At 41.9% G+C, this 13626-nt stretch overlaps 1 protein-coding gene and 1 long non-coding RNA gene across 4 annotated transcripts in view; one reads left to right on the top strand and one right to left on the bottom strand.

The window, feature by feature from the left end:
* Positions 1-13626, bottom strand: part of DUSP29 (dual specificity phosphatase 29) — a 69808-nt gene that overhangs the window by 14756 nt on the left and 41426 nt on the right. For both annotated transcript variants that reach the window (XM_068198545.1, XM_068198546.1), the window contains one exon: positions 7217-7430. In XM_068198545.1, coding sequence (XP_068054646.1) covers positions 7217-7430 — 214 coding nt within the window. The remainder of the gene's footprint in view (positions 1-7216; positions 7431-13626) is intronic.
* The window catches only part of LOC137478517 (uncharacterized), a 21484-nt gene extending 7858 nt beyond the window's left edge, over positions 1-13626 (top strand). Inside the window, exons 1-4 of one of the 2 annotated variants that reach the window (XR_011001615.1) lie at positions 2712-2949; positions 3974-4042; positions 7371-7610; positions 12297-13626. This is a non-coding gene — a long non-coding RNA (uncharacterized lncRNA). Of the gene's footprint in view, positions 1-2711; positions 2950-3973; positions 4043-7370; positions 7611-12296 lie in introns of those variants that run through there. The other variant, XR_011001616.1, reaches the window with a different exon arrangement.

The following is a 13626-nucleotide window of genomic DNA, read 5'->3' as shown; positions in this document are numbered from 1 at the left end:
ATAAATGCATTAGCAGTTGTTTTGCCCTTGACCTGTGGGAGGTTTGGAATATGCACACTGTTACTCTGATTGCTCTGTTTGTTTCCCAACTTGGGCTGGAAATGGACTCAGAATCAGCAATGTATCAACTTTGAATGCTGTTGCAAGAATTCATTATAAATGCTCAAATGTAATTATATAATTTTCTGTGAAATAATTTTTTTTTTTAAAACAGCAAATTACACGTGTACCAAGGAATTTATGCTCTGTTTTCCTCAGTGCTTGGGCTAGGCTGACTTTAAAATGTTATCTGCTTTCTAATTGTGCTTGATATGAAGACTGATTTGGCAATACCCTTTGGACTGAATAGAACTTTATCCAGTGGAATTTTCTTTATTATACGGATGCATATTTTCTTTTTTCTACTGACATTGCTGATTTGAAAAACATCAGAAAATGAATGCTCAGTGCTGAGCACTCAAATCTGTTAAGTTCTCCACATATTCACTGGAATAGCTATCACTCAAACTGTGTGTAGGTGTTGTAGAATCTGTTAGTGGAAGCAAGGCCTAAAATATTTGCCCTAAGTGAAGCAGGGCCAGTACAGGTCCTGTGGCTATGTGGCTTTTGCATCTGCAGGCCAAGCTAGTGCACACAGTCTGTAAAGAGGATGTCAGGCACCTTTCTTACAGCAGATACCCTGGACACTTTTATCTATGGAAAGCTTTTCCTAACATTTCTAATATATAATGTTGTGTGGAGATATGAAGAAACAGTTGCTGTGTAACAGAAAATAGGGTTCACTGGACTACAAGAGGTGCTTGCCTTGGGCTTTAGAATCTGCATCTTGTGAAGAAAGCTGAAGTGACACTTAGTCTTTTTCAACAGCAAGAGTGCTTGGTTTCAAACCTAATATGGAGATTAGAGAGTACTTTAGCTCTTTTGTCGTTTTCTCTATCCCTCCAGTCTTATACATGATAATTTTATTTTCATATGAGATTTTGCTATTGTTCTTTGAAAATTCTTCATCTTTTTTTCCCTTGTAAAATCTTTGCCCAAAATCTAGGCCAAGAGCCCAACTGGATCACCACTTGTCATACAGGCTCAGGTTTATCTGCTTTTCACTTCCTGTCAGCCAGTACTTTGTACTTTGATCATGAACATTACCAGGCAGAGATGGCCTGTGCTGAGACTGCCACTGCCATAGTGAAGGCAGTTAAACTTGGGGTCACGCTGGGTTTGCAGCAGCTTGGTTGCTAGTTAGCAGAGCAAGAAACAGCCTGGTAAGGCCTCACATGGTGGACCTGTGTGCCTGTAAATGGAAATGTTACTGTGCCCCTCAACATGTTTGCTTGGACTGCCTGTAGCCAGTAGTGAGCTCTGGTTTTGTGGGAAGGACTTGGGTTGCTTTCCATCCTCAGCTGAGTCTGCAGTGTCAGTGCTGCTGTGAAAAGCATCCCTCTCTACACTGTTACCAGAGCCTGTGGGGTTTGCTGTGTCTCATCATGCATGATACTTCTGATTGCACTCCAAGGAGAGGGGAATACTCTTGCAGTTTTTACCATGCCTGAGGTATCAATATTGTAGATGAAAGAGAGAAATAAATCAGGCGTAAATATTTGCGAATATCTGATTGGTTGAGGTTACTAATAGCATAGGATTGTTCAGGGATGAATCATTACCTTATTGGAGAATTTATGACTCCATTTCTAATTCACTTTTGACTAGAAAAGGCATCAGGTTTTTTTTTCTTGCAGTTTGCTCGCTATCAGAGTGCAATAGTCAAGCTAACAACATTCTTCTTTTCCCCTCTTTGGGTGCTGCTGTTTCCTATTAACTTGTGATTAATGCTCCCGTTTTTGTGATTATCGTTGAACTTTAAGTAGCCATTGTTAAGAGGAGTTTGCTACAAATGCCAGTGTAGGTGAAGCTGTAAGCACTTGGCTACTCTTGAAATTGTTTCCATTTTGTGTATCTCCACCATCTGTGCTATTATCACTTGATTTCCTTTTACACAGTGCAGCTGTGGTCTCCAGTGTCTGCCTTGAATGTGCTCCCATGCAAGGAAGGTGAAGTGTGACACTGGGAGATAGCAATGAAAATTTCAGTGTAATTCAGTTTAGTAAGAGATGACCTGTGCCAATTAGTCCCATGTAAAAGCTCATCAGCTCTTCAGTTCAGAGCACATAAACTTATGCTAAAAGTTAAGTATACCCAGAAGTCCTTTTCTCTGTGTTAAGCAAAAGCTCAGTGCTTTGCTGAAAATGACCCTGCATTTACTGTAGGGCAGATGGACTCATAAACATGTTTTTAAAGTTCTGAGGCAAGGGGGAGTACTTTGATGTGGGAATCCCACCTCAATGGTGAAAACTGGAGATAAAATCACTTTCACATATGGATATATTGATACTAACAGACTCACCAAAAGGGGAAACTGACCTAGACAAAAGTGTCATCCATTTTCAGATGGTTCCTAAAAGACTGTTTGCCTCTCTTTGGTTGTGCAAAGGCAAGAAGAGAGCTTGTTGGAGACTTTAACTGTGCCTGCTGTCAGTTTTAAGGCTAAGTTTCACAGGATTGATAGCAAGTGCTGCAGCAAAATCTTTGTTCTTCTGGAAGAAACAATGTAAGTAGTTACAACATGAAAAATAATGCTTTCTTTCAGGTTGTTGTCTCTACTGTACCAAGTCCTACCAAGTCCCCTCTCTCTTTTCAAAAATACTGCCTAACAAGCTTTACTCCCAGCTGCTTTTGTTAGAAATTTGGCCAAATCAATGGAATTGGAAGAGAGGGAGAAAGAACTTGCAGGCACTGCAGCCTGCACCTTCACAGGCAGTATTAAGTATATTGAAAGCAGCTGACAAAGGGAAGATAGGGCAGCTCATGCGGAAAACATAAGTAGACCTAAAGGAAGGGAAGTAATCCTCCAAAATAGCTCAGGAGGTTGGGGCAGAGCAACTCCCTCCCCAGGTAAGTTAGCACCTTACAGCTGGTATTGCTCAAGCAGGTGACTGGTGTGCTTATCAACTTTAAGTACAGCCAACTCTCTTAAACTTCATGCAAAGGTTGTGCAATGCAAACACGTTTCAGTATAGATTGTTAAAGCCACAGATTGACGTGACCCAGATTGATAAAACACCAGGAAATCTGAGGCAACATGTTACTAGGAGAGGAATCGCCTCTCTCGAACTTTTCCGCTTTCTTAAGCGCTAAAGGAAAGCTCGATGCAGGATGATAATTTACCAGATGGTCAGTGTCAGAAAGAAGCTTACTGAATATAGGCAATATTGACACTTGCTTAAGAAAATCTGGCAGTTCTCCCTCCTGAGGAGAGATGTTGAGAATTTCCAATAATACTGACCCAATTTTCCTTGGTAACTCTAGCACTGAGGTAGTCTAGAGATAGTGTAGCATTGTATCCCCTTTTCCTTCTGAGGTGTTGCTCCATTTCTCTGTGTACCTCCTGCTCAGTGTGAATGAAAATAATTTTTAGGTACCACTGAAAATACTGAACGGGATCATCAGAATATGGGATAGAAAAGATTATCCTCTAGCCCAGAATGGTGGATGTGGGTTTTGTAAGTGATACAACCTGGACAGAGGAAATAGTTCTCTGCTTTCTATACAGCAAAGGCACTAAGCACACGTGCTGTGGTCAGTCAGTTCCCGGTCTTGACTTCAGTCACTCATCAAATGTTAGAAATCACTGATAGAGATGTTATATGGAGAAGTCTTACTTGTCTTGGAAACCATTGGAGTGTTGAGGTTTACTGTCCAGTGTTAAAGATATGATTTTCTGAATTATTAAAGTGCTGTTACAACTGCCAGGTTCTCATTCTACCCGAGGTAAAGCTATGTCCTCAAGAGCGTTGTTTAAATCTGTATTTGCTTCTATTTTTATATGATTAATACTGATGTAGATGCTAGGAGTTTGTAATGCTAAATGGTGGGAGGTAGCTGTTTTCTAGCCTGAGTCCCATCTGTTTTCTTCTAGGTTAGTGTAAATTGTCTTTTTACTTAGTCACTTGGAAAAAGCCATGCTGTATTGCTTCTCTGCAGAAAAGTAAGAGGAGAGAATGAGTTTTAGTTATGCATATATTTAGTGTTTAGTTATTTATCTTAATTATCATGCACTCCAAATTGTGGGTTTGGGTTACTGCATCAGTTCTGAAGACCATATGAGCCATGGCAAGGCACAGGCACAGACCATAGCTTTTGTGAATTGCAAGCTCAATTCAGCTGCATACCCAGAAAATTATTTTTCATACTTAACGTGTAAAGAATTACAATTCAGAAGACTTTTTTTTTTTTCCTGGGAGTACTTTGAGAACATGGCAAGACCTGAAATTGTGATCAGGCCTTAAATCCTAATGAGATCTAGTGCATATTTAAGAGGAAAACAAATTGGGAGGCCTTTGTCTTCAACTGAAATGTTCTTTGAACTTCATAAATGTGGAAGCCTAAATATCATCTCAGGTAATAAGGCATCACTGAAGAGCTTCAAGAAGAAACTACAAGATGAGTAACTGGCAGAGACTTTCCATGTGATCTCAGTGAACCAAGTAGGTTTGGGATGTGCCAGTAAAACTGCCTGTGCAAGTAACCAGGTGGCCAGTGAAACAAAGGAAAGACAAGGCTGCCTTCTATCCCTTTAGAGGACTTCTAAATATGAGGAGGATACATGCAAAACTAATCCTGGTAGCAACTGAATCAAAATCCTGGCCAAGAGTGTTTTATTCCTGTCGCTGGGCTGTGTCATACAAATTCCAGTATCTGGTCTTTAAAGCCCTTGGAACTTGCTGGGGGAACATTTCAATTGGAGCTGAACACAGCATGTTATATTTTGAGGCTTTGATTATTCTGGATCTGACAGGCTCATAGAGATTTCATTGCCTCTGGGTAACATCTGCAGTGAAGCCTCGTAACAAAAGGATGGAGTGGCCTCACAGGGCTCCTTGATAGCCTGGATTGCATTAGAAGGAAGATGTGGTTACGAAGTCAGGGTAATTAATTAGCATTTCCATAAGCAGTCACAAGTCCTGTTAACCTTGTAAATGCAGGAGGCAGGAATGAAGTGCAGATGTGGAGGCTCTGAAGATAAACTCTGCATGTGTGTGTTCATTTGATTTTGTTGATGAGTTCCACCAAATTCTTTCAACATCAACCTTAATTTAGCATGGCTAAAGATGCAAATGCACCCAACATCTGTTCATGGCTTGTGGCATCTCTTTGGCCACCAGTTCTAAAGCAAGATCTTAAAACAATACAAAAACTCTGCCACACTGAGGGGGTAAGCTGTTGGTTAGGAGTAAGATATGAGCTGGCTCCAGGAAAGATACAAAGGTCCGTGGACTTTACCTATTTCAAAGCAAATTTTAATTAGGGTAGTGAAAGCCTGCACCTTGCATGCAGACCAGTTCTCTCAGATTTTCTGCCATGTCAAGTTTGCCCTTGCCTGGCTGACAATAGTTTTTCTCTTTTGGGGAGTCCTATTTTCTGGTGAAGTTCTATTTCTGTTCCGCCCCACCTGCTCCTCACGTGTTTTTCCTTCTCCACTGGTTTTCTCATTCTTTTGTCTTATCATGGTGGGGAACTTGTTTTCCCTTGAAGCACCACTGTTTTTCCTCCTGACTTAAGACCAGTCCTCAGCAGAAACACACTGCCCAGCATGACAGGTTGTAGCTCTCTGTACCTCTCAAGAAGTTTGTATTTTTTTCCTCTGGTTAGTTTGTATGAAGAGCCAGGTGTGTGAAGTATTCAGAGTCATGTCTTCTAGCTTTTACTAAGTTACAAGGTGTAAGAAGCCACTGCTACAGGAAGATTACAGGAAAGAGTCAGTGACTGCTGTCATGGGCTGAGAGACTGACTTCTTGTCTGGTTACATCCCTTTACTCAGCAGGCATAGCTATATCTTCATCACAGAGATTAGAGGAAAATATTTTAACAGCTTCATTCAGAATAGTTCTGATGGTGATTCTAAACAAGGAAGTAGGAAATAAATGCCAGAAGAGGTTCTTTATGGTGCATCTTGAGTTAGAAATATACAACAGGAGGGGCAGGGCAGGATGTGGAGAGAAAAACTCAACCCCTTTTCTTTTGTTCCTGAATCATTTGGACAGGCTGTTCCCATGGTTTAATTTTTTTTATCCCACACAACACACGCACACACACACTCTCTCCCATCCCTATCTCTACAAGTGGGAGTCTTGGCTTGGTACAAGACCAGAACTCTTGTGTCTTTCTGTTGCCTCTGGTGCCACAGAAGTAATTGGTGGATGATACTAGGAGTCTTGTAACTTTCAAAGCTGTATATCTTTCCTCTTTTATAAGCTGGTAACAGATGAATTTTAGGACCTTTTAAAAAATTATTGAGAACTTTGGAGCCACTGGGGCTCCTGCTTGTGTCTTTCAGTGATGATGTAAAAATAAATGTCATGTTAGTGCAGGGTGTAGAGGAAAATGGGAATTGGACCAATAATGCCAAAGGGGTAAGAAAAGCTCTCTTCCTCTGCTCAGGGCTTGGGCTGGGATTTTCTAATGGCATGTCTCCTGCTACAGCAGTCTTCTCTGCTTCTTGGAATAGGCTGCTTCTACTTTAGTCCCATGCTCAGCAGGACTAAATCTGTTTTGTGGGTTTGTTTTTTTTCCAAATCACACTTGGTCTGATCAGTGAGACACATCTCTGCAGCTTTGCCTTCCTCAGGGTTCTGTTTGCTTTAATCTTTGAGCAATTTGGAAATGCAGAGTGTTCTGTGTCCACAAGCACAGGCTTGGAAATGCAGAAATACTACTGCAGGGTGAGCTGTCTCTTCAGTCACTTTTCAATAATTACATTTTAGGCCTAAACCAACCTAAGGTGTGGCAAACACATCCAGGCCATGCTCTGTAACTGTGGGACAACTTTAACTCAGAGATAAATAGCAAATTGCTCTTTGAAATGAACCATTTAAAAATAGATCATGACGAGCTTCAACCTCTGCAGCCTACACTGGTGCCACAACCAGTGCTGTCACTCTGTCTTTAACAGCAGACCCAGCTGCACTTCTCTGTGCTTTCCTGAAGCAGCAGTAACAGTCAGGGCCATGCCAGCCTCTGACTGCTCTGTGTAACTCTGACATCTGTCAGTGGTTTCACCACTTTGCTCTGTCAGTGAGCTGTGTTTGGAAGAGCTTGGTCATCCCCTGTGTAGAGGAGATGTACCAGGTATGCTTATCTGCTACGTAGTGGGTACACTTACTCATCTCCTATGTAGAGGTTGGGCCAGACTTCATTGACGTGAGTGTACTTTGGGCAGCCCTTCCACAAGAGCCTCTCCAGTTCAAATGCCCCTGGGGTACAATAGTCCTCATCAGGATCTACTTTGACTGCTGTATATGCATTTTTCTTCCCAGCATTCCAGCTTCCTGATGACATCTTGTCCATGAAGTAGCGCTCTCCGGATGTGCAAGAAACTGGAATGCAACCACAACAGAACATTAACCCAAGGAAACACAAAGCAAATGACTCCTGCTCCAGCTGTGGGATCCTGGGAACAGCACTGACCAGGTGTGATTGAGCATTGCTCAAGACAGATGTACCTGTTCTGTGGCAAACACAGACTTGCACTCAGATTTCTGCCTCCCCAGAGTGAGGTGAGGAATATGTTGTTAGATAAGCTCACCAGCAAAAGAAACAAAACTCAAAGGTTTGTGGTTATTGAAGTTAAGTCTCTGTTGGGAATTTGTTTCCTGAAAAATCCACTGGCAGGAATTTGGTAGGTCTAACAGCCTAGGGATCTAAAGCACCTAGGAGAACTGAGTGCAAATTTAAGTTGTTGGGGTTTTTTATCGTTAACTAAAGCTCATCCTTCATGATTTTCAGCAATGTAGGGAGAGGAAATGTGTCTGTTCAGGTGAATGTTCCATATACTGTCGTACTCTCTTCTGCACTTACTTTTTCCAATGTTGCCAGCTGCAGATTCCCTGTTTGCTGCATCTCCCTATGGGCCCTGTTTTTATTTCTTCTACTGGACTCTTTGGTGTCTCAGAGTAGCAGTTGCTCATGTCTCATTCCCTTGAAGGGAGAAATTGAACCTTGTGGTTCTGTAAGAGATTTGTAACAAGATGTGGAGTTGAGCTTGATCTTAAGAAGTGTGCAAGTAGAGCCTGCCAAAAATCACCTTTCTTGCAGGCAATCCTGTAGTTGCTCCCAATTTTTTTTTGTGTTGGCTGCTGAACGTTTGTGTCCTTTTAATTCCACAAGTAAGGCTAATGCTTTCATGTGGCTATTGTAGAGCTCTCCTGAAAGCAGGATGTCCATTTTCGCTGACATGCCATGTACCCTTGGGGTTTGTTTGCTCACTCTGGGCTCTTTTGTGCCTGTCATGTTCTGTTTCTCTACAAAGCTTGGAAAAGCCAAATGATTCTTGTTTTCCTACTCCAAAGCCATGTAAGATTGTGGAGTCAGTTTTTGACTGGCAAGTGTATACCTTTGTTCAAAAACTGGCTTGCTTTCACTGGCAAGAGAATCTATCTTTCAGCCAAGCTTCTTAAAACATGATGATGTTTAGCTAAGTGGTCCTCTCCTGAGATTTTTTAAAGGGCTCTGAGAATTCCAGCTTGTTGTAAATTTACCTTGGGCTTGTCCTGCATGCCTATGTGTAGTACCAAGTCCCATCTATCTGCCCCAGTAGCCATGCCTTGGGAAAGACTTTTTCCTTCCTGTGCCAGAATTATGCTAATTCTACATACAGACTCAGCAGTGTAGATAATGTTTGTCTGTCAGAGATACAAATCTAAGACAGTCTGACTTTGGGAGTGATTAGGCTGTTATCTAGAAATTGATAAGAACTGTTATTCGTCTAGTTAGGAATTATAACTGAGAGCCTGTTGCCTTGATGCTGAAGGACTGAGTACTTTTATTCATGGCTCCATAACATGGGATGGAGGAAAGGAAGAAGAGAAAGCAGTGTAATCAGTAATCCCAGTTGGTGGCCACAGTGCATTGATTTGTTACACCTCAGAACAGGGCAATTACATCTGCAAATGATCGTTTGTGGTACTGGAACACCGGCGCAGTTTGAAGCTTGGTTAACACTCTGAAAGCTCGACCACTGCTGAGAAATCCTTGTTTCTGTCTGTCCTGGGAAGCCACATGCTCCCTGAACTTTCAAGTACACTATGTTCTTTTATGCCTTGCCAATGTTATCTGCTGCAGGGATTTTTAAATTGAATTAGAGCACAGGAAAGCATCAGTTGAAATTCCTCTAATAAAACATGTATTTCAGATTTGACTCTAGACTACGTAAGAAGTAACAGAGTTTAACTAGGAGGAGGGAAAAGGGGGCAAAAGGGCTGGTTTGCTATTTCAACTCTGGAAATAATTGCCATGAAGCATTTGGTTGGGGGCAGAAGGGCTTGCATCTTCCCAGGAATCAAAGATGTCTAACCTCATCTCGTATTAGTTGTTCTACATACACCAAACCAAGCTCCAGGAAGACTATTCCCTAGGCCAGCCTTCTTGGAATAAAAAGTGAAAAATAGATTGAATTTTTTGGAGTGGTTGTTCTTAATGCTGTTGTGGGTATAAGGGATGAATGTTTAGCACAGGCCCAGACAGGGAAAGCTCAGATTTCTCTGGCGGATTTGTGTGGAGAGGAGACCATCTCTTGCAGAGTGCTCACCCAGTGCAGTCAGATGGCAGCCAGATTGCAGGGTTACCTCTGCACAGGCTTGTTGGAGCAGGCTCTCACCCCTTGTGGTGCTTCATGTGGGCTATAGATGAGCTCGTGCAGGCTGAATGATGTACCAGTGCTGTGCTAGCCTGGCAGTCACTTCATGGCACTGCACTGTGTTGGGGACACAACCTTAGATCACAGAATAGCCTGAGTTGGAAAGGTCCACAAGAATCATTGTTAGTGAATGGCCCACATGGAGATTGTGAGCCTGGCATTATTACTACCTTGCTCTGACCAAAAGAGCTAATCCCAGGGTCATGTGGAAGCTCTCTGGTGTAGGGACTGTCTTTATGGCCTTTGCATAAAGAACTCTGCACCCTGCCTGCTCCTGGAAATGCTGCTTCAGGAAAGCCTTTTTATTTCATGGGGGAGGGATGAAAAGTCAGCAGGCTGTGGAACTGCCCTTGTCCCAGAGGTTCTCCCCAGCAGGAAGGTCTAAGCCCAGCTTCAGGGCATACTGAGGAACAGAGCCCTGTATGTGGGGCCAGGAGTTCCCTCCCAGTGAGGCAGGGCAGTCTGTAGCTCATCCCATCCTTTTCCTGTGCCCAGAGCAGATCTTCCCTCTCATTCTGCTGGCTTGTGCCAAGGGCAGGCTGTGTGAGCTGGTGAGACCTTCCTGTTCCCTCTCTGTGGCACCTGTGGTGGCTGCTCAGACCTGGGTGCGGGGCACATCTCGGAGGGGCCCCACAGGTGCTGAAGCCTGTGACATTGTGCCTGCTGAGCCTGGCATCCCACGGGTTCTGCCCTCAATCCAGTGTGTGCACACAACACTGAACACAACGCCAGTGCTCCCCAGTCCTGCTGTCATGGACTTAAGGGTATTAACAGAACAAGGATGATAAAAATCCAGTCATCTGCATTTTTATACCCTAATCTTTCCCTTCATAAATAAGACCAAAGTACATGTTATCTAATAAATTTTATTTGTTAATCACTTGGATGGCTGGAATATTTGTCCCCCTTGGGTTATATGTATATAAATGAAAATATTGTTAGTGATTTCACAAAATGGTAATTCAGAATAATGGAGAGTTAATCCTCTTTTCATTAGTGAGCCACTTCAGGACATACACTGTGGCAAATTACACTGCATTTTAAGTCATTCTCAAGTGCTGTGCACTAGAAAAAAAAACATTAAACTAGTTTTGCATTGATAGAAGTAATTGTGTGGCTAATTTGGATAAGCAGCATGCATTAGGCACAGCAAAGGAATCTCTTCTTTATGTTCACTATCTGCTCTACAGCTGCCAGATGGAATTTCTTACACAGCTCTTTAGCTTCTTTTATTATATTTTTAACAAGGCAGGGAGGGAGGAAATAAAGTACAAGGGAAAAAAAAAAGAAAAGTCTGCCAGTCTATCTGCTATTTAATTCAGACCATGACAGAGCACACAGTCTAGTGGCTGGAGCACTAATATGGTAGTGAAAGATTTGCCTTCTGCACCATGTTTAAAGTCCCTTGAACTACTCAAATTAACCCAAAATTTCCAGTAAAGCCCTGTGAAGTCATAGAATGTAGTGGCCCATTTTCAAATCTGTTCAATTAAAGGGATGTCCAGTCCCACAACAAAATTTGTAGGGGTGAGTTAATGCTTTTGAAAATGTCAGTCATGAGCTCTACAGTTTGGTAATCCCATAGATGGGGGAGGAAAACTGAGCTTTTTATCTAGATGTGAACATCAGAGCCTTGGTGGTGCTGTGTACATTTCTAATGCTGGTTTTCCACGTGTAGTGGAAGTTTCTGAGTACTTTGAGAAAGAAAACTGTAAGTCATTAGCTACATAACAAAATACTATGTTTCTTAATATTAATATTTTCTGCTCAATGTGCTGTGCAAGCCCTAGTGCTGTGTATAAAGATGCCAAACAATTTGGCAAGATTTATGCCTGGGAGTTAAGACCCAAGGCAGCTGGAGAGACTTAAAAAAATCAGGCATGCACAGCCAAGGAATGCATTTGCCTTTGTCCTGTGCAAGGGCCTGTATATCCCTTCCTTTTCTGCACCCCTCCTTGTCACAGGGGTTTCCTCCATCACTGCTGTTGTCCCCACCATAGGTACTCTGGCTGCCAACTTGTAGCTGTGTTTGTGTGCCTGAAGCTTCAGATCTTCAATAAAGTCAAAGCCCAGAGGCATTGGCATAAATAAGCAATGAGAGAGGCTAAACAAGTAAAAACTGGAAGAAAAATGGAAAGACAATTTTCCTTACTCTTTCCTTTAGAAGTATTAGCTGTTCTGTCATGCAGGGCACAGGGTTTCCTTACCTTAATGCCCACTTCAGTCCATATTTATACAGCAGAATAGTTTAAATTCTTTGCCACCAATGTGTCCTGCACTTGGAAGTTCTCCCAGCTCTTATGACATTGATCACTTGTGCTAGTGGTGCTTTTGATGGCTGGCTTTATTAAATTTAATTTGATGTGCACAAGCCTTGGTTTTGTACTCAGAATTGTCTAAAAGCAATTCCTCCCTGAAAATACCAGGCAATCAAAAATTCACCTGGTTTAGCTGGAAAGTTTTTAGCATTTAGCAAACACCTAAATATACAACCTGTCTGTAAATGTGGAGGCAGGTTTTAATCTTATTCCTGTTTTGATGCTTTCAGATTTTGCTTCCTACCTGTTGTCAGCTCTGAAAAAGGAGTGGAACTGTGATATCATCAGAAGTTTTTTTCCAAGGTGCCAAGGGAAGGAAAGAAAACTACTAATTGGCGCTGAGCTTTTCATAAAGATTCTACAAAAGTAATGACATATCTACTGGACTTTATACCCACCTCAGTGCAATAGGAGATAAACACAGTGTCCTTGAAATTAATTGGTAGTTTGACCCTCAAAACTGGGGACTAAAGTAGTTAATCTACTGCCATGAATACTAAATCCAGCAGAAGAACAAAACAGAGGGGAAAAACTCCTGTAATTTTGATTGAGAAATCATTTCTGTGCATGAAGAGCTTGTTACTAAGAAATTGCTCCATTTTCTTTTCTGATCTTGGATACAGGGCAGACTTATTTGAATGTTTCTATTTTATTTATTTAAATGTTTTTAAATTTTTATTTCTTTTAATGTTTTTATTTATTTTATTGAATGTTTTTATTTATTTAGGCAGAATTTAACATCACTGAAGTTGTTGGACTTGTACTCTCCTAGGAGTAAAAATTGAGACCTTGCCTTACAGACAACTGCAAAACGACTGGTTTTATTTTTATTTACTTTCTTCTTTCACTTTAATAACCACCTTAGATAGAACTCATGGAGGAACAATTTTTGTAACAAGTGTGTACGAGGGCGAAGGACCCAAGAGAAGGTAAGGATGGAGAATACAATTTCTACACTTTCAAAAAATGTGCAGAAGACTTGAATCTAGTTTAGTAAGCAGTCTTCAAGTAAGCACTTGCTTAGTGCTGAAGGCAGAAAAAAAATCAGATCTAATGGCTGAGAATCTGTAGAAATAGTGAGGGAGGATCTACTCAGCAAGTTCTTGAATTTTTAAGAAATGTTCTGTTCTTCCATTTCCAGCCCATATGCCAGACACATACACCTCCCTTCAGGGTGAAAAAGTGCTTGCCCTTTTTGAGTACGACTAAGCAGAGGGCTGTTTTATAAACTGGAAAGTTCTTGCAGAAGCCAATGCACATGTCTGGAGCACTGTGTTTGCACTTGGGAGGAGGGTAAACAGTGCTTTGGTTTCTAAGCTTTTTGTAACTCAAAGTCCATCAGTTGAGCTGAGAGCTGGTCAGCTGCCGTGACAAAGGCTTGCTCTGTCGGATGATTTAATGAAATGAATTGAGAATGGTGCTCCCTGGTACACCACCCCATGCTGTTTTGCTCAGACTCAGAGGGCTGGCAGCAGCCAGGAAGAGCTGTGTGCTTCCCCTGTAACCTCACACTTGTTGCACCCCAGGGCACTGCAATGAGCTGTGGTGCTGCAAAGGCTC

This window comes from Anomalospiza imberbis, chromosome 8, assembly GCF_031753505.1.
Source record: "Anomalospiza imberbis isolate Cuckoo-Finch-1a 21T00152 chromosome 8, ASM3175350v1, whole genome shotgun sequence".
NCBI lineage: Eukaryota > Metazoa > Chordata > Aves > Passeriformes > Viduidae > Anomalospiza > Anomalospiza imberbis.
This window is presented reverse-complemented; position numbering and strand designations above follow the sequence as displayed.